This window comes from Vipera berus, assembly GCF_964194415.1.
Source record: "Vipera berus genome assembly, chromosome: 3".
NCBI classification, from domain to species: Eukaryota; Metazoa; Chordata; class Lepidosauria; order Squamata; family Viperidae; genus Vipera; species Vipera berus.
Genome location: NC_138204.1, coordinates 59,001,291 through 59,026,588, shown reverse-complemented (window position 1 = coordinate 59,026,588; position 25,298 = coordinate 59,001,291). Strand labels below are relative to the sequence as shown.

The window sequence follows — 25,298 nt, the reverse complement described above, 5'->3', positions numbered from 1 at the left end:
GGATTCAGCCAGTTAGCATCACTTTGGCAGAACTGGTAGCTACTTCTTTTGCTGCTCAGGCCCAGAATGGACTCCTGGAAGTGGCATCCACACAGAGACCCGGTTGTTCACATATTTGAATCCCACCACTGGATGGAACTGTTTAGTAAATAGAACTTGTAACATACCCCTTCTGACAGACTTGAGAGGATGAGCAGATATAATTGTAAAGAGGTATAACTCTGTCCACGCCATGATGAGTTTTAAAGCAGCACCTTGAGTTGCATCCAAAAGCAAATTGGTAACCAAATACAGTTCATGGGGCAGAGATGTAAAATGTGCTGTTCTAGGGGCATGCAATAACTGCCTGTGCCACTGCATTCTGTACCAGCTGAAGCTTCCAGATACTCTTCAAAGTCAGCCCCATTAGAACACATTGTAGTAGTCCATACAGCAGATAACAGTAGCCCCGTATGATCAGGCTTGACAATTATTTTGTTAATACTGCCTATATAAACAAGACACAAAGTACAAGCACAATATTCCCTCCCCCACCCCCAGACTTCCAAGAGTTTAAAATTAATAAAAAAGAAGATCAAGGCAGGGAAGCCCCTGGGTAGCTAAAAGGGAAAAAAACCAAGAGATATAAATTGAGTGTGCAAAAATATGTATCAGCCTGAGTAGATAAGCCTATATATTTTAAAGAGCACTTGATGTACTTTGTGTTGAGGGTCGAGTTTCTGTGAATCTGTCTTTGTTTGCCTTGGACATTGACTCAAGTCTGTGAATAATAAAAGGGATTGGCTTTTCTTGCGGTTCCTGCCTGTTTGTTGGAAGAGGGGTTTCTCCTTGTGAGCATAACAAGGACTCACAGTAGGCTGGGACAGAACCAGGGCTTTTTTTCTCATAGAACTCTCAGAACGGAGTTCCGGCACCTTTTTTGGATGGAACCTTGTAGAGTAGGCAAGGCAGGGTTGTATGACATGTGTGAGTTCCGGCACCTTTTTCTTTTACAAAAAAAGCACTGGACAGAACAATTAGATAGCTGTAGATAAGTAGCCAATGAAACAGATGTATTGAATCTAATAAATGCTGTAACCTTAGAACAGCGGTGCCCAACCTTTCCAGCTTGATGGCTGGGATGGGGGGTGGGCGTGGGCGTGTGAGTGGCACATGTCTGTGCGCACAGATGGTGTTTTGCATGCGAGCAGAGGGGGGTTTGCACACAAAACTCCACTCACATGAGCAGAGGGCGCTTGTGCTCACACCTGAAGCTCCACTCATGTGAGCCGAGGGCTCTTGTACCTGTGCGCGAGGTTCCACTCACATTCGGTTGCTGATTTCTCCTATGGCCTGGTTTCGAACAGGTCGCAGCCTGCTAGTGGGCCATGGCCTGAGATTGGGGACCCTGCCTCAGAACATATACACTAGATACACAACAGACTTAAATAATTTGTTCCAGAGTTTTGCTTAGTACTGATGTCAAACTGACTAATCTATAGTTACTCAGGTCTGATTTTGTCCTTTTCCCACTATTGAATAGAGGAGAGAGAAAAAAATGACCTCCACCAATCCTCTGGCATTGTGCTAGTCAAAGTCTTTGTGTGTGTGTGTGTGTGTGTGTGTGTGTGTGTGTGTGTGTCTGCCTGGACCTGTTCATTATGTGCTGTTAGGTAGATAAGCTGAGCATACAATATGCATCGTTTCTTTCAAAACAATACAGTAGTCTTTGTTTCTTACCCCCTGGACTTTTAGAAGAAAGATAGGTACAAATGCAACATGTAAATTAAGTTAAGTTGTTTGCTCAGAGGGTGCTTTTGAATAGGCATCCAACTGTCGTTACCAAGTTTATTGAAAAATTAAGGGCAGGAGATTGTTTGCCATATCAGTCTTGGTTGACATTTCAAAAGTGAAAGATACAGCTATGGTGACTACGTCTGAACACTTTGTTCAACTAGCAGGCTGTACCAAGAACACCTCCTTTCAGAGCCGGTACATAGAAGAGAACAGGCAATCAGTCTTGAATATACAGGACCTTTTGAGATAAATTATTTTTGACAGTCCAGCAATCTATAGGAATAGATACAAGCAGAAAAAGACCATCAAGATAGACAGCCAGGTACAGAGACCAGTCTTTATCAATCAGTGTAGATCACCTGGGCTAGCCCTAAGTCACCTATGCATACAAGCAAGAAATGTTGTGAACTTTAGAAACATACTGTTTGTGGACACCTCTGATGTTTGCACTACAGGAGAAAACAGATTAAATTCCCCTCCTGTATTCAAAGTAATTTCAGAAGTAGAGCTATTGCAAAACCATAGTGACTTTTGTCCTTAAGCTCAGCCTTATACTTTTTTTCCCCTGGTACTGCTTGTTGTGAAAATAGTTTTGATTAGGGTAACAATTCTTCTGTGTTTCTTAAATTACAGGTAGAATAAGCATCTCAACATATTATTTTACAGGGAGTTAAAAAGAAGGATATTACTGCTTTTGGAGAAAACCAACTCTTCAGAATACTGTCATAGTGGTATTTTGTCAGATTCCTGTTGTGCATTTATTCACTTTACCTAGCACCTTTCTCTCTGTGATCAGTCAAACTTGTATGTGTCTATATGTATATGTGAAGGTAAAGGTTCCCCCGCACATGCGTGCTAGTCGTTTCCAACTCTAGAGGCCGGTGCTTATCTCAGTTTCAAAGCTGAAGAGCCAGCGCTTGTCCGAGGACGTCTCCGTGGTCATGTGGCCAGCATGACTAGACGCCAAAGGCGCATAGAACGCTGTTACCTTCCCACCGTAGTGGTCCCTATTTTTCTACTTGCATTTTTACGTGCTTTCGAACTGCTAGGTTGGCAGAAGCTGGGACGAGTAACAGGCACTCACTCTGTTACGCAGCACTCGGGATTCGACCCGCCAAACTGCTGACCTTCAGATCGACAAGCTCAGCATCCTAAACCAATGAGCCACTGCATCCCTTTTATATGTATCACACACACAATTAAGTGGAACACCTCACACATTCTCGCTTCTTCCTGTTTATGAGAAAGGCAGTCTAACAGAGAGAATGCTATTGACTATGGAGTATGGCCCAACAGCTTAATGTTACATTCCTTTTATGAAACTGTTGTATACAGATTAAACCTGCATCTAAACAACATCCTTTGCATGACAAAATCACTTTCCCTGTGATTTTGTTTTCCACTAAGTGGAAAGTTCTATGAAATGAAATGGAAGAAAGTAGCTGAGAGAAGCCCGCTCAGTTGGACTCTTCAATCAGAATAGAGCTGGAAGGGATCTTGGAGGTCTTCTAGTCCATCCCCCTGCTCAAGCAGGAGACCATATACCATTTCAGAGAAGCGACTGTCCAGTCTCTTCTTAGAAACCTCCAGTGATGAAGCACCCACAACTTCTGATGGCAAGCTGTTCTACTGGTTAATTGTCCTCACTGTTAGGAAGTTTCTCCTTAATTCCAGGTTGCTTCTCTCTTTGGTCAGTTTCCAACCATTGTTTCTTGTCTTGCCCTCTGGTGCTTTGGTGAATAACATGAGCCCCCCGCCTCTTCTTTGTGGCAGCCCCTCAAATACTGGAATGTTGCTATCATGTCACCTTAGTCCTTCTTTTCTCTAGACTGGCCAAACCCAAATCCTTCAACCGTTCTTCATATGTTTTAGTCTCCAGGCTTTTAATCATCTACCTTCATAGCACCATTGCCATGGCCTGCCTTATAGGAAGGATGTTAAATGTTTGGGCTTTGTGATTCCCAATATGATTTACTATAGATTTATTTAACATTGTTTCATCATGCATGTAAACGCTTGAAAGGTGCCATGAATAATTATAATACATGAATAAATTATTTTTTCTTAGGGAAAAGGCATTTTAGTTTATTGCAGAGAAGGACATTTTGTGGTGTGGCTTTTTGGCTACTGTCTGAAATGATGGCACTATGCCATCTGCAGAATTTGATTAGTTCCATATGAATGAGACTATAGTAGGTAATTCCGGCAGCCGTGCTACATTTATCATCTTGGGGTCTGGCAGTGATTCCACTGTTCAGATATGCTCTTATCCTCATAAAGGAAATATGTTGACAACTACTTGCTGATGCTTCTTGAATGTTAATGCAACATAGGCAAGGAAGAGTTCTATATTAAAAACTGTATAATGAAAGAGCTCATATTACCTTCTAATTACTTTTTAACTTTAATTAGAATATAATGTGGGCTTTTTCATTAATCAGATTATACTGAAATTCTCATTTTACTATTACTCAGTCTTGAAGTTAGGAAACCTTGCCAAAAATAAAATCAGTTCCAGTTTGTGGCATCCTCAGAGAACTATTATTCTCTCAGCAAAGGATGATTTTATCTACAGAGCTAGCTATTCACACTTGGCTTTTATCCATCAGCTGGAATATTCACAAGTATCAGAATGCAAATAATCTAAAGGGCATATAAGCCAAATGCCCATACAGTTATACCTAGTCTTGCCTATTTCTATTGGGGCTCTTTGCTGCAAGATATCCAGTTCCACGAGATGTAATTAAAAATTGCATTTTATTACAATAGTCCAATCCAGGTGCAAATAATATGATTCTGTAGTTATATTAGTATAAATTAAATTGTATTCACACAGAATAAAAAAAATAGAGGACTACATCATTTACAATAGAATCAGGTACAGAGAACTCCTTTCACGCACAGCCAGCTCAATCAGACACCCTTTTCAGTCCTTAGCAAGTTGCATACCACCAATGCTGGGGAACAGAAAGCCAAAAGGGTTCCAAGTCCTCAAAGAAAGTCATTCTCTTTCCTATCAATTTTTACAGCCATGTTTTTCCCCAGCAGTATACAACAATTGCCCATCTATTAATTTATGTCAAGAACAAAAACAATCTTGATTCCCCATTGATAATACATGGGTATTTCAATTAATCCTGAACTTTTCAAACAAATTGTTCCATTCTGGATCATTTATTCTTAAGAGAGATTTTCTACAACCCAGGGTGACCAATATCAAAGCTAGCAGAAAACTTCACACTACATATATTGGAAAAGGCCATTTTTAGAAGGCAGAAACGTTTCCAGGTTTAATTTTGTCTTTTACCATTTCCAGCTTTCAGTACAAAGGGCCTTTATGTTAATACAGTTTTCCTATCACACTACTTTTCACAATTTCATTTATGTACATGCTAAAGATTCCATCTGGATAGAGTCAATTGGTTAATTATACATTCAGACTTCAGGCCCATGAAATGTTTAATTGTTGTAGATACAGGTTAAGAAAGTGTTGAGTCATAGGCTTGGCTTGTGGGAAGGTAATTCTATCCTGGTCACTTTTCATCCATTTCGCAATAAAGGTACATTGCCACCACCATTGCTCCAATCTGAGAAAGAAAGAAATGAGATAAAAAGAGAGTTTTATACTCTTTCCGTTAGCACAGAAGACAACAGTTCCCGTTATCTTCGCGAAGAAGTAGTAATATTTTAAATAAGATCTAGCTCCGTTATAAAATTAAAAATTAATCACCAAAACACCACCCTGCAACAGACACACGGGAGCCTCCCTAGCTATTGCTACTTTCTAGGCCAGGGGGTCCCCAACCTTGGTAACTTTAAGACCTGTGGACTTCAATTCCCAGAATTCCCCAGCCAGCATGACTGGCTGGGGAATTCTGGGAGTTGAAGTCCACAGGTCTTAAAGTTGCCAAGGTTGGGGACCCCTGTTCTAGGCTATGTAGGATTTGGTTATTTTGTGGTTTAATATGATTTACAAAACAGCCAACTATGGCTTAACTCTACGTTTGAACTATGTCAGCCCAGTTTGCAATGTTAAAAAGCATCAAGATTTAGCATTATGCAGTCACTGAAGGCCAAGTCTACCATAGAAAGCAGGAATAGCTGCCAAATTCTTGGATTATTTTCCCATCAGCATACCTATGCTAAGGCAGCCTCTCCTGCAAGGGAAAAGGGAGATTGGTTGCTTTTCAGTGCAGGTGGTCCTTGACGTACGACTAGAATTGAGCCCACAATTTATGTTGCTAAGTGAGACATTTTTTTAAAGGAGTTTTGCCCCATTTTACGACCTTTCTTGCCACAATTATTAAATGAATCACTGCAGTCGTTTCAACACCATTTTGCCGAGCACTCTCATCAAAAAGCTGACTGACTTGAAATTTTCTCCCTCCATCTGTGATTGGATTCAAGACTTTCTCAGGGACCAGTTACAAACAGTGAGGGTCGGGTCTGCTTTATCCACCCCCCTGAAGCTTTGCACCAGCTTGCCACAGGGCTGCGTGCTTAGCCCCTACCTGTACTCATTGTACACATATGACTGTGTATCATCCGACCCATCCACTGCGATAATTAAGTTCGCAGATGATACTATCATAGTGGGTCTTATTACAGGTGGGGATGAGACAGCGTACAGGGGGGAGGTTCAAAAACTATCCATATGGTGTTGCAACAACAACTTGCACCTGAACATCGGCAAGATGAAAGAGATGGTGCTAGACTTCCAGAGGAAAAAGGAGGAACCTGCCCCACTTTACATCAGGGAGGACTGTGTGGAGAGAGTTTCCTCCTTTAAATTTCTGGGAGTCTACCTCTGCGAAGATCTGACCTGGAAAGTTAATACAACCCAGGTGGCCAGAAAGGCCCAACAGAGGCTTCACTTTCTCAGGGTCTTGCAGAAGAACAGGGTAGAACAACGGCTAATGACCCGCTTTTACCGGTCTACTATAGAGAGCGTCCTCTCGTATGGTATTGTGGTTTGGTATGCTGGTCTGACAACCGCGGATAGGAAAGCATTACAGAGGGTGGTGAGCACAGCACAAGACATTGTGGGCTGTCCCCTGACACCACTGGATGACATCGCCAGGGCTTGCTGCCTTGGAAGAGTGAGGAAAATTGAAAGGGATGACTAACACCCTGGATGGTATCTCTTTACTCTCCTACCATCAGGTAGGAGATATAGGAGTATAGCCAGCCATACCAACAGGCTGAAGAACAGCTTTTCTCCATGGGCTGTTAGGCTTTTTAACGGGAAATAATTTTATAAACTTTATGCATGATTGACTTGCGAGGCCGGTGTGTTGTGCAATTAGCTCACATGGTGTAATAAGATGGAGGGTTTGTGTCACTGTAAGTTGGGGGGGGCATGAAGGGAGGCTCAGCCAATGTATACATGGTTGTACTTTGACAATAAAGGTTCATTCATTCATTCGTTAGTAACACAGTTATTAAGTGAATCTTAACATGAATCAAATGAATCTTGATTGTGCTTGTCAGAAGGTCGTATAAAGGGATCACATGATGCTGGGACACTGCAGCCACCTTAAATATGAACCAGCTCTCAAGCATCTGGATTTTGATCATGTGACCGTGGAGATGCTGCAATGGTCGTACATGTAAAAAAGGTCATAAGTCACTTTTTTCAGTGCTATTGTAACTTCATACGGTCACTAAATGAACTGTTGTAAGTTGAGGACTACCTGTAGTACAGTTTGTTTGTACTTATTGTACAAGTTGCCTACTTGGTATGTTTAACAGTGTGAAACCTAAGTAATAATCATTTATTTAGAATGTTAGAGTGAACATAATTCTTCATTATTACCTTTTAATAGCACATGGCAGAGTAGGACACTTGATATTCTTTGAACTACAATTCCCATACATCCTATCAGCATTAGTGTAAAATCTAGACCTTAATAACTAGAAAGCACTGGTTACCTATTTCCCACATAGCAGAATTTAAACTAGAATATTTAAAGATAATACAGTTTACTACTACTACTACTACTAGTAGTAGTAGTAGTAGTAGTAGTTCTTTCAGACCCAAATATCTATCTTTCTTAGGTGGTAAACTCTGAGGACTGAAAGAGCCACTGCATGCAACCTGTCTTGTATCTGTGCGTACAAGAGCATCAGCAGGGAAGATACAACACATGCTCAAATCCTTGTCTCTTTTTATATGTCCTGCTCATGGCTGCCATCTTGACCTTTCCGACTCCACCTGAAGACACCCATGGATGCATGCTATCACTGGGTGTATTTATATGAGAGGATCTCATTAAAGAAAAGGCACATCAATGAAATCCCAGGTGGGTTCTTACAGAGTTCATTCAACATACCTCTAAGGCCCCAATTCCAGCTGCAACTCCACCCACTACAGCTGCATTCTTGCGAATTTCAGACAGCATCTGAGAGAAGCAGCCCTGGAATTAAAACACACAAAATTTCAGATAAATTAAAAATGAATTAGTTATCTCTAAAAATTCCCATGTGCCTGGAAAGAGTTCAAAGGTGCCATTGAATTTGGCTGGTGCTCACTCCTCACAGTTCTTTGTAGAAGAGTGAAGTCCTGAACCTTTTTTTTAGATCCAAATTTTTAAAACACTGTAAAAAATGCCAAATATAGAATCTGGGTGCTAGATCATTAAAGGTCACTCCACTGAAAGCTCCGGCCCACTTTTCTCCAGAATAGGTATGTTTTCATACCTTCACCATCATGGATCCAGCTACAGTTTCACTGCAGGCAGTGGCAGAGATGGAAGAGTTGCAGCATTGCATTGGATAATGTTTTTCTTTCTTGTAGAAATAGGAGTCACTAAAGTCTGTGTAATTTGATAAACCACAGCAGTTCAGCTAAGGAGAAAAACATATATTAAGATTAGAGTTCACATTCACTCCCAGGGGGTTGGACTAGACAAAAGAACTCCAAAGTCCCTTCCAATGCGGTTATTCTGTTATTTATTTATTCTATTTAACCATACAGTCTTCAATAAAAATTCCTTACCTGCTAAGAATCCCACTGTAACTACCTTTTCTTTTATATCAGTGTCTTTCTGTTTATAAGCAAACATTAGAAGCATTAAGATGACCATCAATAAAATATGACACAGCTATTAAGGTACTGGGATGAAGACAATCTCTCAACTTTGAGGCAAAACTGACGGGCAGCTGTAAAAAAGCAACATCGTTTCTGCTTAAGCCTAAGGGATGCTTCTGCATTTTCTCATAAAAATCTTGCATATAATATAGTGTGGGAAGTCAGCCCCCCAGAGAAGGAAATATTAAAAGGGCAGGAAAATATATTTCCTCAAAGGATCTTGAAGAGGCAGGAAAGCATGCCCAGTTTTCTTAATAGCTCCAGGTCTCCCTCCCCCAAGCAGGGACCAGCTTTATAGAGATGCAGATGTAAATTCAGGGAGCTAGGAGATTAAGAAGACAAAGACACCTAAAATCTACATACCCCAGCCCCAGGGAAGCAGGATATGACCTTTGGACATAATAGGAGTAACCCATCACCATCAGAATACCAGAAGGGCAAACCCAGACTCAGCTCAGAACACATGACACAGGAAATAGCCTCAAACAGGAACAGGAAGCAGCTCCAAACAAAAGGCTCCAGAGGGTATAAAAACCCACTCCCTACATGTGTTCAGCCCTCTTTTCTGCCAGCCATCTTCCTTTTCAATAAACTACAACCCTCTTCCTAAAGCAGTCACCATGTTTGTTCCCAGCTTGGACTGAACCACGATGAAGACTTTTCTTCCAACAATAGAGACTGGAATACCAACTTACTTCAGTCATTGTAACATTCCATGCTTCAGTAAGTGGGTTAGGTTTCCCGTAGTCATCTTTTAGTAATTTTGCCACTGTTGCTTGCAATAGAGTCTCTGCCTGAAAAGAAGAAAGGAATTATACAAAACATATGAGAATATATAAATAAGCTTTCCTTATAATTAAAGATGCAAGGCCATTCTTTTATCGTACCATCTGTGGAATTATTAATATCCTACTTCCCCCTACTTCACCTTCTGTAGATACATTGTGTAGGAATAGATGGCCTTTATGGACTGCTACACACATTTGGAATTAGGGGAAAATATCATTGGTACTGTCACATAATGTCTTCCATGATAATGGGTATTCACATGGTGAGATAGCTCCCCACCAACCTTTTTGAGGCATTCTAGCATCTTTGCTTATCTTGGGCATCAACAGACACAAAATATGCAGCCATTCACCACCAATTTTATTTTCTAAAAATATTTATTGAGTCTCTGTGGGAACCAGCCAGAGGTAGTGGTATGGGGTTTGTTTTGGTTTATTATTATTTATTTGTTATTTGGATTTATAAATAATTTGTTGTTTTTTGTTTTAAATGATGTTAAATGTGGAGACGTTGCAGTATACCTGCCTCAGTTATTCTGTTTCGGTGAAAACATATTTTAACATTAATGCCAAGTACTCGGAAAGCCTGACAGGTGTCAAGGAAATTAACCATGGTTGCACTGGGGGTAATGGGCCTCAGGTTGCCTAGCTGTCTCCTGCCAATAAAAGCCAAAGTTCTGAGACACCTGGAAACATCTATTTTCTCTGCACTATTGTCATTCAGTGATGAGCTTCTTGAGGTGGTTCCATTCATCTCTATGTCATTTTGTCATTCAGTGTTGAGCTTCCATTCATATGTATGTCACTTTTTTATCAATTCAATCTCCTCTTAACATCACAGAAGAATGCAGCAGGCACTGAAGAAATGAAGACTACTCATAATCCCTTAGGCATCCCAGAGTGCCTGGACTTACAAAGATGTAGTTCTACAGCAAAGAATTCAAGTCAAGTGATTGCCAAAAAAGGGCAATAAAGCAAGACACTTTTAATTTTTTTTAAAAAGAAGGTAAAGAACAAATCACAATTCAGTGCTTTGTCAACAGAGAACAGTTATCCTTCTCTACACAGATAGGCTATGTAGAACATTTCTCAAGAATTGCTATCTGGATACATAATACTAAATATCTTTTACAATGCCGAGGAGACACTTGTTCAAATTATGCAACACAATCTTGCTTGTGCCCCACTGGATTTAATAAACTTTCTTTCTCACCATCCCCATATACTAGGAGTCTTCAAACTCGGTCCTTTTATGACTCGTGGACTTCAACTCACAGAGTTCCTCAGCCATGCATGCTGGCTGAGGAATTCTGGGAGTTGAAGTCCACGAGTCATAAAAGGGCCAAGTTTGAAGACCCCTGCCATATACCTATATACAAAGCTTGGATCAGGAATCAGGCTGAGAGAAGATTACTAAGAGAAAGTGAGATGTCCCTCTTTTCTTATGATATGGACATCAGCGCAGGCAACTTTCCGTTTTTATTCCTGAGCACATGAACCAGTGCAGTCATGTCTCACTGGGTCTTTGTGCATGAAGCAGATGTATGATATAAAAAAAAAACTTTGGAAAAAAAAATCATGCTTAAGTTGTGCACATGTCTCCTTAGCAAGGGCAGACCATTATTACACAAAAGCTAAGAAGTAAGGTACCTTAACCTCATTGGTAATCTAACATTTAGGATACACTAAGCAGAATATCAGTATTTATCTGAGATCCTGAAATCACTCTCCACAAACTACTGGTAACTTATCTCTTCTACTCCATAATACTTACGAGTGATGTGTAGACCAAAGCTACCACTGCACCAGCAACTTCAATTATGAAGATGATCAGGATAATGGTGAAGAACTAGGGAGAGGGATAATACAGTAATAAGTTTGATTATTCTACAAAGTATGGATACAAAAATGAACCATTGGATGCTCTTGGCCAAGTGTGTTCCATCTTTGAAAGGGTAGCTGCCTATAAGGAGCTTTCTCAGTCTGAAAGATTGTTAAGAGCAGATTTTAATGGGAACTAGCCCACTTCATATGGGGTTTCTCATATGAAACTCAAGCTCCCTCTTCATATTCTTTCTTTTACTTTCACCGCATCTTCTTGTTTGGATTTCCTAGATTTTTCAGAAGAACTTTTTATCAGCCCAAATTGTTGTGGTGGTGGCAAGTGTGAAAGACCATTGTTATTTTAATGAGTTTAGTAACATAATTTTGATTTCTCCTTCATATTAATAAAATTCTTTAGAGCTCATTCTGAGCTAAGCTGCTTGTGTGTGGGGGGGTTGCTCTTGTTTACTAAACAAAGCAGAAAGGAGGTGGGAATCTTAATGTAGCTTCAAAGCTTTTCTTGCTGTGAAAGTCTCAGACTCTTCATTCCCACCCCAGAGTCATTTACCACCCAACAAAGGTCATATTTTGTAGTGTCCTGACCATAGCAGAGCCTTGAAGTCATGGTGTCAGGTTTTGATAAACAAAACCTTGGAGTTGTTGCTTATTGAGATGTTCTGCACAAAACTGATGTTGTTATTCAAGAGCTCCTGATAGCCTCTGAGAGATTTGGCTATAATCTTGCTTGCTATGTATGCTTTTTGTGTTATGCTTTTAAATCTGTTTGCTTGAGTTAATAATCAGGCTTAAAATCCCTTTATTTACTCGGGTGTTCATTGTCTCTGAGTCTTAAACAACCAATTGCCTGGGCAACTGATCACTGCCCTGACACTTGGCAAAACACTTATGATTTAGTATGTTGTTTGAACCAGACCTTATTTCCTTGTTAAGTTATCTAACAGGGAAATAGAAATCAGCATTTACCAGCAATAGCTGGAATGTGCACTTGTAAAAAATTAAATAACTTAGTTTTATGACACCAAAACATAATCACAAATAAGGAAACACTGTATTCAAAAATATTGTTATTTATATAAAAATTAGGAAATCAAGAAATGAAAGTTTTTTTAAAAAAACAACAACAACAACAACTTATTACTATCCAAAAAAGTAGAAATTCTATCCTTAATATATCTGAATTAATGACTTTGGATCCCTTCCTTAAAAAAAACAACTTGACCTCAGTGAATAGCTTTCAACAATGCCTTTATCATGCTTTAGTACCAATAAACACTTTTATGCAGCAAACAATGAAAATGCTTTGCAGAATTTACCGTGAGCAGAAGGCACTTGCTCTCTTTCTGAGCTCCACAGCATCCTAGGAAACCCAGCAGGAACAGAACAGCTCCAATGGCAATGAGGAGGTAACCAACATGCACGAATTGGAGGACACTGGCGGATATAGCACCAAATATACTGAGGAAGGATTTACTGTCAACAGCAACCCAGATCCCGATGCCCAGCAGCGTTGCTCCACCAAGCTAGACAAAAAACAAAGAAAGAAATATATTTTCAAGTGAAGATAGCAGAGGCGTACATGCACATCCGTATATGCAGAACTGTTATCCTTTAGCTATGCATGTATCACATGTGATTCACCATATTGATAAGACTTCACATGACCTTACTCTCTGGTCTTCAGACAAGTGCTTGGAGGCTTCAGTTCCCCACCTGCAGCAAATCTACAGTCAAAGGTTGACTCAGCCTTCCATCCTTCCGAGGTAGGTAAAATGAGGACCCAGATTGTTGGGGGCAATAAGCTGACTTTGTAATAATGCTGCTTGGGGGGGGGCGAAAGCCCTAATAAGCAGGCATATACATAGAATGAAGGCTATTGCTAAGCACATTGATTGTGCTTAGATTGTAAGCCGCCCTGAGTCTTCGGAGAAGGGTAGGATATAAATGGGATTAAAAAAATAAACACCTTTCTCAAGTTCCTGCTAATCACTGCATGTAACCAGTAGAGTGATTTCAGCAAGAATAAGTATTATTCACCAGAAATAACTGTTTCTGATTAGGAATTTCTCATATGACAAACGGCAATATGAGAAAGATACGATGGCAAGCCAAAATATCATCTTAAATATCACCATAGTCGTAAAACTATGCATTGTATTTATTTATCTGATTTATATGGATGCTCATTTTCCCAGGAGCAACTCTGGGTGGCATACAACAATCAATAAAGCAATCATTATTATTTTTTTAAAAAATCAATAAAAATTTAAATATAGAAACCATAAGATAGAATGATATATTGATGATAATGATATATCATGATAATGATATATCAATACTGTATTGATAATGGAGTGATCTTAAAGTATAGGTAGTCCTCAACTTGCAACAGTTCATTTAGTGACCATTTGAAGTTATAACAGTACTGAAAAAAATGACTTAGAACTGTTTTCCACACTTATGACTGTTGCAGCGTCCCCATGGCCACATGATCAAAAATCAGATGCTCAGCAACTAAATCATATTTATGATGGTTGCAATGTCCTGGAGTCATGTGATCCCCTTTGGCAACCTACTGACAAGTAAAGTCAATGGGGAAGCCAAATTCACTTAATGACTGTAATACTAACTTAACTGCAGTGGCAAGAAAGGTCATAAAATTCACTTAACAATTGTTTTACTTAGCAAGAAAACAAATGGGCTCAGTTGTGGTCGTAAATTGAGAACTACCTGTATTATGAATTTTATTTATTATTATTTTTATTTTTTTATTTTAATCACATTTATATCCCACCCTTCTCCGAAGACTCAGGGCGGCTTACTATTTAAGCACAAATCAAATGTGCTTAGCAATAGCCTTCATTCTATGTATATGCCTGCTTATTAGGGCTTTCGGGGAGCCCCAAGCGGCATTTTTACACAGTCAGCTTATTGCCCCCAACAATCTGGGTCCTCATTTTACCTACCTGGGAAGGATGGAAGGCTGAGTCAACCTTGAGCCTGGTGGGACTCGAACCTGCACTAATTGCAGGCAGCTGGTGTTACTTAAGGAGGCATTAGCCCACTGCTCCACCAAGGCTCCTGGGATCCCCAAGCCTAGCGGCATAACTAGATCTTGAGGAACTTCCAGAATGTTAATACGGATGGAGCTAACCTGATTTCTGGAAGGGAGAAAGTTCCATAAGGTGGGCACCATAGCAGAGAAGGCTTGCCTCCTGGGATCCATCAAATATTTTTAGCAACTGATCTTACAGTCTAGTCCCCACATACACCATTGAATTAAAATTGTATCTAGCTATAATCACAGCCCCACAACTTCACACCTACATTCTAGGCTGCATTTTGACATAATCCTTATGAGAGCTAAAAAAAAATTCTTTAAAACATTTTGCAATATTTCCTGGGCAGCTTTTTAAAGCATCACATTTATATCCTCTAGTTATAAAAAGTAAATTAGTTTTTAAAAGTGTTTAAAAAGTTAAAAGATAAAATTCATTAAATTTGAAAATAAGCTAGGTTTATCATGACCTAGTCTGGAATCCTGATTTATTTCCATTTCCTACAAACTTGAGATACTTCCCTATTTGTGATTCTATCAAAAAATAATTAGGATTCAAACACATGTGCGTTAACGTAGTTAACATATTTAGTACAGCACTAAATATCATCAGTCCTGTATGATTACATTAAATTCATTTCTATTTAAGGAAGTTGTATAGATTTAACCGTTGTACAAAAGATGAAGTTGCAACTGATATAATGCCAACTCTTAATCTTCTGCATTGTCCTAAAATACGTAGAAACTCCATCTTCCTATGATCCTGATCAATCTATTTCTCCCCCAGGTAATTTTATAGTCCTTTGCATTCAACAAGCTGTGATGTTATTGTCTATGGAGATTCTCAGTCATCCAGGTCATGGTTGTCCTGAGCCATATAATATATGCAGTACAATGTGGTGAGACAATGTACATGTACATTAGAGAAACAAAACAACCACGGATGCATGGCACAACAGAGAACAATCCCATCAGGACAAGATTCAGCTGTCCATCTGCTTTTGAAAGACAAAGTCATACTTTTGAAGACAGCAAAGTCCACATTGTGGACAGAGAGGACCACTGGTTTGAAAGATGGGTCAAAGAGGCCATCTACATTGAAACTGATCAGCCCTCTCTCAATGGGGGAGGGGGAATACAACACCATCTGTCTCTTGTTTACAACACAGTTATCAGCAGTTCCAAGAAGTTTCCATACCCATTTATACTATTCAGGTGACCCTGAGGGCACAGATAAATTTCCAAGTGGCCTCAACGACTGTCAGAGAGGCTGCTAACAACAAGATGACTGCAAGGAATATAAATCCTTCCATTCTCCACCATTCAGTCAAAACTGAAGAAGCTTCTTGGATGAGAAGCAAAACATCTTCAAGGAAAAAGGAAAAACAAAGAACATCCAGTTGCCCTTTGAAAAAACATATTTGGGACTGTGATTCTATTGTATTAGCACACAGGAAGAATTGTTGCAAATCTCCCAGCCTTTATTTAAACAAGGAGGTGTTATCAGAAGCCACCAAACATTTCAACCCCGTAAATATTCCTTTTTAAGTGAACAATGCCTGTAACATAATTCACAAACATTCCTAAAGAGGTCAAAGCAATTGTCCTTGAACACAGGTGCCAGTTTTATTTGCTTTCAAACAAAAGGACAAGGCAGCCACAACCCATATCTAAATATTGGTGCCAGGCTGAACACATGAGGTCTCTGGGATGAGAAGTTTCTTCCCAAATTTGTAGAACAGATTTAGAGAATCTGAATCCAAGTTACTAACAAAAGTTTCAGCCAGATTCATTTGACCTCTCAGAATTGTCATTTAATAAACAGCATGAGCTAATACACTAATTGCTGAAAGGGTTGTACACACAGCTTCTGTGGGAAAGAAGTGAGCATTGCCTTATAAAAATAATTCACAAATCCAGGATTTTAGGAGAGTTGATCAGGCAGTATTAACACCTTCCTAAAAACAAGGGACAAAACAGAAAGTGTCCACTATTGTTCTAAATTAACATTTTTAAAGTGTCATTTTTGTTTCTCTGGGACTTTACGCCTTCATCCTTATAAAAGCCCTATTTCAAGGAACTGACCTTTATTTTATTTTTTTTTAAAAATGTAAATAATTCCAGTGATCCTAATTTTTCTAAGGAGAATTTGACTGCAACCCTGCATTGTAGATTAATGTTATTTTATATTTTGGAGGCTGCTTTTTGTGTAATGAACATAGGGTGTACATGAAGCAGACTGTAGTTACATTTCCCCACACACACAAACCAGCAAATCTCTTTTAGGGGACTGCATGACAATCTGAGGTGGGATGAAATAAAAGTGGTGAAGCCTCTTTCTGACATTATCTTTCTTCTCGCTTTTCAGTGTATTTTCTCTTCATTCCTTTTGTTCCTGACACTTTTCTCTCTAGCTTCCTCCCCAAAAGGCAGATCACTAAAAGTCAGAGGTCTAATTTAACTGTTTCAGAACATATAAAAGTAGAACTAGGCTTTAGGCCAGAAGTCTTCAAACTTTTATGACTTGTGGACTTCAACTCCCAGAATTCCTCAGCTAGTGTGCCTGGCTGAGGAATTCTGGGAGTTGAAGTCCACAAGTCATAAAAGGGCCAAGTTTGAAGACCCCTGCTTTAGGCCCACAGATTGCACAGATAAAAAAACAGGGAAGAGAGACACAGAGAGAGGGAGTTACTGGGGAGAGGAGGGGCACAAAATGAGTGCCACATTTTGAATAACATCACAGAATAAGAGCCTAAGGGCAGGCATCTACAAAAAATGCAAATATGTTGCACTGCATATGCAAGATGTTGCATATATATCACAGTTGCATATATATCACATTTCCAAAGGAGCACTTTGATTCAACAGATTTAGTCAAGCCAACTGATCATAGTAAGTAAAAGGAGAGATCCAGTTTGAACCAAGACAGAGTCTAATAGTCTGTCCTTTACTCCATAGGGTGTATAGCACAAAAAAAACTTAGCTTGTTTAACTATAGTTATTAACCAAGTCATAATGACCTGTTCATACATAACACTAAATCCGAAACCACAATTTACAAGCCACATATTTTATCTGTATTTTTTGTGTTTTATTGGTTTTATTGTACTTTATTGTTAGATTGTTGTGAGACACTCAAAAGTTATTTAAAGTAGGGCAGCATACAGGTTTATTAAATTATTATGGTTTGTTGCACAGACTGGATTTGATCTTTTTGTCTACCCATCAAGTCCTTTCCAAGGAACTGGGATAGGCAGATGTGGATGTTTGATGATGTTACAGATATCGTTGCAGGATGTAAACTGTTCTGAGTAAAGCCACCTTTTGCAATTGACTGATGTTGAATTTGTCATTGCCGATGGTGTTCAAGTGGTGCTCCAGTTATTGAGCTATGCTTTCATATGATTGGTATGGTTTGGGTGTAATGCAATTTATGAAACCAGTAATCAACTACCACATATGATTCCACCCTCCGCCCCCCTCTCCCGAAATCTTTTTTACTACTACTAAAAAAAACCAACCAGTGGTACCCTTTGAGGCTCAATACTTCACCATCTGAAGCAAGATCGCTCTGATGTAGATACTAAAAATAGCTCAATAATGTTTCTAACTGCCCCTCCCTTCAAAAGACCCTGTAAAAAAACCAAGAAAAACTTTAAACACATCACCCTTCACCCATACATGGGATATAATTCCTTCCAAAGAAGGTCTCTTGTGACTCCTGTCCTCTTAAATATAGCACAGCCTTGTTATGGTTCTTAATAGTCTTTGTGATCTCATCCGTCTCCACTGTATATATCTGGGCCACCTCACAGAGTTTACTCTGAATACAGCCACAGGATGTTTGGCAAGAGCTGTATGAGCAACAGCTCTTCCTTCAAGATTTCAAACTAGGTGTATGCTAAAGGTATCAGTTCAAGTTGACATTCAAGACTTCCTGGAGGACATTAGCCAGGCATGGAGAAAGACGGCTGCACTGCTTTTTGAAATAACATTTACAGAACAAGTATGACATCAAAGCCACACCCACAGAAACCATAAAACTGACTCAGTTTGTCCGAGAAACACGAATAGATTTTAATAACTACCTTTGTCTTGAACCACAATTGCACTCAAGTTATCCATTGTCAATTTGAGGCTTGGCCTTTCTTTGCAGAAAAGCATATTTCCTCAAAAGGACTACCTGTAATACAGCCTAAAAACCACACAACACCACTTCTAATTGTTCTACAGGTATAGCGGCTGCACAAAACAGAGATACAGAAAAAAAATTCCCGACAAGCCAACCATACTATTAAATTACTGTTTCATGTTATTTTGAATTAGTTTAATCTGTGAGCTGACGTAACTACAACCAATCTTTGCAGGCAAACCTCAACTTCACTGAATATAGGATGCAAGTCACTAGAATCCATAACATACAAATAATATAATAAAATAGAGCTGGAAGGGACCTTGGAGGTCTTCTAGTCCAGCCCCCTGCTCAGGCAGGAGAACCTATACCATCTCAGACAAGTGACTCTCTAGCCTCTTCTTAAAAATCTCCAGTGATGAAGCGCCCACAATTTCTAGGGGCAAGCTGTTCTACTGGTTAATTGTCCTCACTGTCAGGACATTTCTCCTTAATTCCAGGTTGCTTCTCTCTTTGATCAGTTTACAACCATTGGTTCTTGTCCTGCCCTCTGGTGCTTTGGAGAATAGTTTGACCCCCTCCTCTCTGTGGTAGCCCCTCAAGTACTGGAATACTGCTATCATGTCTCCCCTATTTCTTCTTTTCTTTAGACTAGCCAAACCCAAGCCCCACAGCTGTTCTTTGTAAGCTTTGATCTCCAGGCCTTTGATCATCTTAGTTGCTCTTCTCTGATTTTTTTCCAAAATCTCAACATCTTTTTTGTGACACGGTGACCAAAACTGGCTGCAGTATTCCAGCTGTGGTCTTACTAGGGTTTTATAAAGCGGTACTAATACCTCATGATCTTGATTCTATGCCTCTGTTTATACAACCCAGGAGTGTATTGGCTTTTTTGGCTGCTGCTGCACACTGCTGGCTCATAGTCAAGTGATCCACTAGGACTCCAAGGTCCCTCTCACAGTTACTGTTTTTAAGGCATGAAAAGACCAGCAGATCATATGAGCCAAGTAGACAAAACAGTAGTAGAATCATGACTCAGGGAGAAGAAATTTTGACACTGATCCTTCCATATGTGTATGTGTTCTTTCCCAAGGATTGTCTCCAACCTGCACCCCAGAAAGTTGCTATTTGCTAACCAGGGATTATACTTATATTGTAGTTGTGACCATCTCCTACCATATTGTACCCAATGATTTTTCACATGCTCCATTTGTTGCTATTAAATTCTTCATAGTTGACTGGTAGAATCATGTTGGAAAAGATTACTACAGCATGTGATCACCAGAGATTAATTGTAAGATAAAGACACAACTTGCCATAAACATGTTAATAGTAAACATGTTAACTGATGCCTGCCTGATATGCTCTTATAGAGAACAATAAACTTGATGGTCTAATCTATCCTTCATTAGAATTCTAAATATGTTTACTCAGATTTGCTTTGACTTTGGGTTTCAGCTTGACATATGTTTTGTTTCATATCTATTAAACATACAGACACAGAAGTAAAAGGTGAAAAAGTTTCTCCCAACCACTCATTCTATTGCAAGAATGCAAAGCACCTCACTGCTTATTTACAGAAAAAAGAGGTAAGTACTCACAAATATGGCCAGGTTAAACAAAATCATCATGACCTTCAGGAATGTAAAGCAGCTCATTTTGATAGCTGTAAAAAAACAAATAATGAAGAAGTTAACAAACAGCAGTCAAGAAACTTTTAGAGAACTAAACCCAACCAATATTCAATAATGTGGACACACATTTCAATTTATGGTTTGGCAATTTACAAAGTCTCTGTGGGATGTTCAAAAGGGTTTTTTTTTTGAAGCTAAAAGCATATTCTGAATTTTATTATTAATATGGAGATTGTTGGGCAATATTTGGGTAAGAGAATTATGGTTTGAGCTAAAACAGGGGTGTCAAACTCGCAACGTCACGTGATGAGTCACAACGTATCACAACCTTTTTTCCATTGCTGGCAATGGGGTGGGCATGGTTTCGCCATGACGCATCTGGCCCGCAGTTTGACACTCCTATCTAAAAGCAAGGATGCGTGTTGGCTTAAAAGGCCAGTGTCCCATTAATTCACATCACTTCTGACTGGAGCCACATTGACCAAAATTACAGAAGCTAAGCTCCAACGCATGGAACTCTCGTCTAGATTAAAATATTTTTAGACACTCTTATGACCAATAATCCATTTAGAGGGAAGTATCACATTCTGTAGAGCACTAGAAAGATATGATAAATTAAAGGGAAATAACAAGAAAAACCCAGCAGACTTTTTTCCTTCACCTAATGACTTTCATAGCAGAAGGCAGTTGATGCCATTGTTCCAGGGCAGCACTGGCAGTATCAGAATTGAAAAGAGTTCTCATTTCTTGCAGAAATCCAGATTAAAATATTCCCAAAAGACTCTCATCTAGCCTCCTGTTGACCTTCGCTGAATTGTTCTTATTGTTAATTTTTCCCCCTTCCAATATTTAGTTGGAATCACTTTTCTAGTAACTTAACTCTAGGATTCGTAAGAGCAGGTTTTGCCTTTTTTCAAATACTATTGCATCAACTGTATCTTCTCATTTTAAGGCTAAATTTCTCCAATTCCATCAATCTCTGTTTTTAGGACTTAATTTCTAGTCTCCTGATCATCCTCGCTGCCCTTCCTTGAACCGGTTCCAGTTTGTTTGACTGGTACAGTACTCAAGGCAGCATCTGGCTAGTACAGAAATAAAACAGAACTATTCAAATCAAATCAAGCAATTTTTTCTATGACCTAAAAACTATAATTATAAAATCCAAAACAACATTTGACTTTTTACACCAACAGCAACAACGCTTTTTTGATTCATATTCAGTTGCTGATCAACTATCATGTCAACCTCAAAGAAGAATAACACTAGAAGAAGGGAAGATCAAGGAAGTAATACTATTAATTAATATATTGATCATGGAATTTTAGAAATTATTATTGATTGCTTTTTTCAAATATATGAACCCAGACAACATGCGGTTTACTCAGCACTAAAGATTGTTATTGCAAAAAAATCAATAAAACATATTTTTTTAAAAAAACTATCATGTCAACCTTTTGTCACAAGTTAAATAGCTGAATCTCCTGTTACATTAATGGAAGTGACAAAGTCGTCAGGCCGCATCAGTCTAAAAAGGATCTGTTGCCCCTACATCCTTACCTTCAGTAGCCTTGGTTTCAAAAAAAGAAGATATTCTAGAGCTGAGTTTTAAACTTTTAGAACTGGTTTACTAATATCGTAGCAATAATAAAACTAAAAACAGAAACCATAAACAATATAAGAGTAAATAGCACAAACAAAAGGCAGTTAAAAACCGACAACTCCTTTTGTTTTAAAGAAACAAACATTAAATAATCCTCACTTCCTTTTACTAAGGTCAAATTGAAAACTGAGGCTATGCACAACAATGCACAACAATCTTCTTTTTCAAATACGCAAGAATGCTTACCAACAAAGATCCTTTGTTATAAGTTCATAAACACACAGGGAACTTACCTGTAAGGACACCAACTAATTCCAAAATCAACCTGAATAAGTCTCACTATCTTTACACTTGACAAAGCAGTCAACTCTTAAGTAATATGAAGAAATTGTTTCAGCCTATTAGAAGAATCACCTTTTCAAGCCAATCAAATCTCTGTATGAGCTAAGTAAGGCCACACCTCAGCAATGTATTTCTTTTCTTTCCTTTCCTTTTCATTTTTTTTAAAAAAAGAAACACCAAAGGACTAGTGATCCATTTCCTTTATTCTTTACTGCTCCCTTGTGGTTATAGGTGAATTTTTTTTTACCTTTACAGGTAGTTTGAATAATTGTGTCTATGTGTATAATACAAGACTGTGCATGAAAGAGTTGGAGACAAAGTAGTTGGAAGTAGACATGTCTCTGTACATGCAGAAAAAGGTACAACTGATGCCACAATATTGCTTGCCTTCCAATAGTAGAGATAATAGGAGAGACCCAGGCAGCTTTGCAGGATGGACTGGTTTTGTGCAGTCCGGCTGGCCATCTAATGCTGCTATCTTACATCCAGTCATAACACTGCTGCTTCCAGTCCCCAAACTCCAAGGGATCAAACAACATTCAGCTCAGCTTAATCTATGTGCACGTTCCCTTCATGTGAAAACCAATTGCAAAATAAAGAAATGTTTGGCAAAAAAAAAAGTTCTTACAAATTTTGGGTGGGAGGAAGGTAGACATGTGTTACTCTTTACAGGATACATGGTACAGCAGCCATTTTGGTGGCTTCTGTCTTTCTCCTGGGATCACAACTCAAATAGCCAAGGATTCTCTTGGCAGCTAAGATTTTTGTATGGGTTACATTATAGCTGCTGTTGGCCAGAAGGAGAAGACTTGCACCCATGAAGGACGATTAATGGTATTTTGGAGTATAGGCTGGATGAAGCTGGATCTGCCTTCTGCCTTCAGATGACAAATGGGGACAGGGGGAGATTCTCCCTGCTGGATCTGAGATAACTCTTCAGTTTGGTTGAGATGCCCCTATGAAGCGGCGTAGGGTAAGGGAGAAAGTGAAGGGCAGGATTGATAGTTGGATCAGACCAGCTCAGCTCTGGATGTCTTGCTAAGTGGTTATTTTTTCTTAGACTGTGGTCCTAAAGAGAGAAGAATCTGGAACTAACATCTCGTTCTTTGCCTACTTTTAACTGCATTAAAAATAAATTGAAAAATAAACCACAGGATCTCTTGTTGGGTTCTTTTCCAACTGGCAAAGTTTTTCTTCAAGTCTTGAAATAAATGACATTTTTCTTTCCTGAGATTATTTCCAGATGAGGCAATGACTGAGTAATTGCCATGCCTCCAATAATGTAATTTTATGGAAGATTCAGACATCATTCTTATCCTTATTATCTATTTTTCCTTTTCATTTTACCTTATTTTCCTTGAGGCAAAAAAAATTACTCAGGAGTAACATGTGGAATAGTTACATGTTGACTTTTGATTATTAGAGCTTTTTTGCTTGCATCTAATTGCAGCACAGTTATACAGAAGATACACTTTCTTCTGCTATTCTTTGTGACATTGTCTTATTTGATTCCCAGCCTATACAGATAGACTCATTTAGTGACCACAATCGGGACTGGAAACTCAATCTTAAGTAAAGTGGTCACTAAATGGAACCATGATTGTGCTTTAACTTTCCTTTCCTTCACAGACCTGGAAGGAACATGAATACAAGAACTAGTCCCAAATACTTTTTCATCACCATTGTATCTGCAAACAGTTGCTAAGCCTTAAGTTGTCATTCTTGTTTTAAAATTCACTGGACCAGTGTTACTGTTTTCTTCCCATTCCAACACAAACATGGGTGCAGTGTGATATGCTTCACCAATTAGTCAGTTGTGGCACAGCTAAGTGACAATCAGAGGTGAGATCAGCCTATAGGCATATCATCTGCTTTCTGGTCTCTGACTTCCAGGGACTTTTTATAATGAATTCTTCATCTGAAGCCTTCAGGTCACCTGCAACAGCTTCATTTTTTATTATTATTATTATTAAAAGTGGGTTTAAAAATAACACAAATGCTGGACTTTTTGAAAAATATCCACACTGCCAGATTTAAAACAATCACCTTGAAGCGTTTCAGCACAATGCATATCTTTTTAAAATCCCCATACAGGTTTTAAGATCCAGATACCAAGTATTGTATGGAGAAAGGAAAGCACAGCAATCTATAATTTATTCAGGAAAAAAACTTAAATTGTATGGCCTTTGCAAGTGCAGAAAGTGTCTTTCTCCAAATTAAATGAAAAAAAAAATCTATGAAAAGGATGAAAGGCAATCTCTTGCTTTTTATATGCCAGACTTCTCATGAAGATAAAGAATACCCAAAGTTTTGCTGCCACTGATCATTGAGGTTGGGAGACTGCCAGAAGGATTGGCCTGTCTAAATAGCAAACTTGGTTTGTCCTGGGGGAAAATGCCTCATCTCTGGTTTCAATTAGTTACCTTGCTGGGTCAGATATATTGTCAGATTTGATCTCTTCTAACCAGGATTTGAAGAAATCCCTATTAACTTGCACCTGATTTTTTTTTAAAAAAGTATGTGCATCTTTTGACACTACTATTATTAGTCTTTTGATTTTTAAAAAATATGCTGCCATCTAGAGGTCAAAACATTTCCCATTCTCTCCCAGACCAAATATAGTATATAGAACATAGGCTGCAAAATTTAGGCAGGTCCTACTAATTTTTCTTTACAATTTTTCCTCCTGTTTGCATCCATTTATCCTGTTCATAGACCGAGCCACTTGATAGCAGTCCAAGACCAGGTGGCTTTTATTTGAATGATTGTCTTTGTTGAGCTTTATCACAAGAATAATGCAAATGACTCTAGTTTTATTCATGCAGCATATTTGACAATTGCCGTGTTCAGGGTCATATGATCACTTTTAGTGATCTTCTTCAGCCAATTGTAGTTTAATACATAAAAATGACTGCACAAATCATGGAGCAATTCAAAAAAGGAACTTTCGAACTGTTCCATCCTTTGGAAGAGTGCTGTGAGCTATGCAATTTGTCTTGGGTTTTTTAAAATAGCCTACTTCCTCAGCTATAGTAA

The 25,298-nt window shown here is 38.9% G+C and overlaps 1 protein-coding gene across 2 annotated transcripts; it reads right to left on the bottom strand.

Moving 5' to 3' along the window:
* Positions 1-4,550: 4,550 nt before the first annotated feature.
* On the bottom strand, positions 4,551-22,335 carry TSPAN1 (tetraspanin 1). 2 transcript variants are annotated; one of them, XM_081323670.1, is made up of 8 exons: positions 22,214-22,335; positions 20,288-20,352; positions 12,813-13,019; positions 11,429-11,503; positions 9,562-9,660; positions 8,476-8,622; positions 8,109-8,192; positions 4,551-5,363 (listed from the first exon to the last, which is right to left on the bottom strand). In XM_081323670.1, the coding sequence occupies exons 2-8, from the start codon at positions 20,342-20,344 to the stop codon at positions 5,310-5,312; spliced, it is 723 nt and encodes a 240-aa protein (XP_081179796.1). In that variant the 5' UTR covers positions 20,345-20,352; positions 22,214-22,335; the 3' UTR covers positions 4,551-5,309. The 2 variants fall into 2 exon arrangements, with proteins under 2 accessions (XP_081179796.1, XP_081179797.1); XM_081323671.1 differs by lacking the exon at positions 22,214-22,335 and adding an exon at positions 21,878-22,099.
* Positions 22,336-25,298: the final 2,963 nt, after the last annotated feature.

Coding starts and splice junctions, on each gene's coding strand:
- TSPAN1 (XM_081323670.1), bottom strand. CDS start 20,344: ATGAGCTGCTTTACATTCCTGAAGGTCATGATGATTTTGTTTAACCTG. Junction 13,020..20,287: donor TGTTTAACCTGGCCATATTT/GTGAGTACTTAC, acceptor TTTTTTGTCTAG/CTTGGTGGAGCAACGCTGCT. Junction 5,364..8,108: donor CTGGAATTGGGGCCTTAGAG/GTATGTTGAATG, acceptor TTTCTTTCTCAG/ATTGGAGCAATGGTGGTGGC.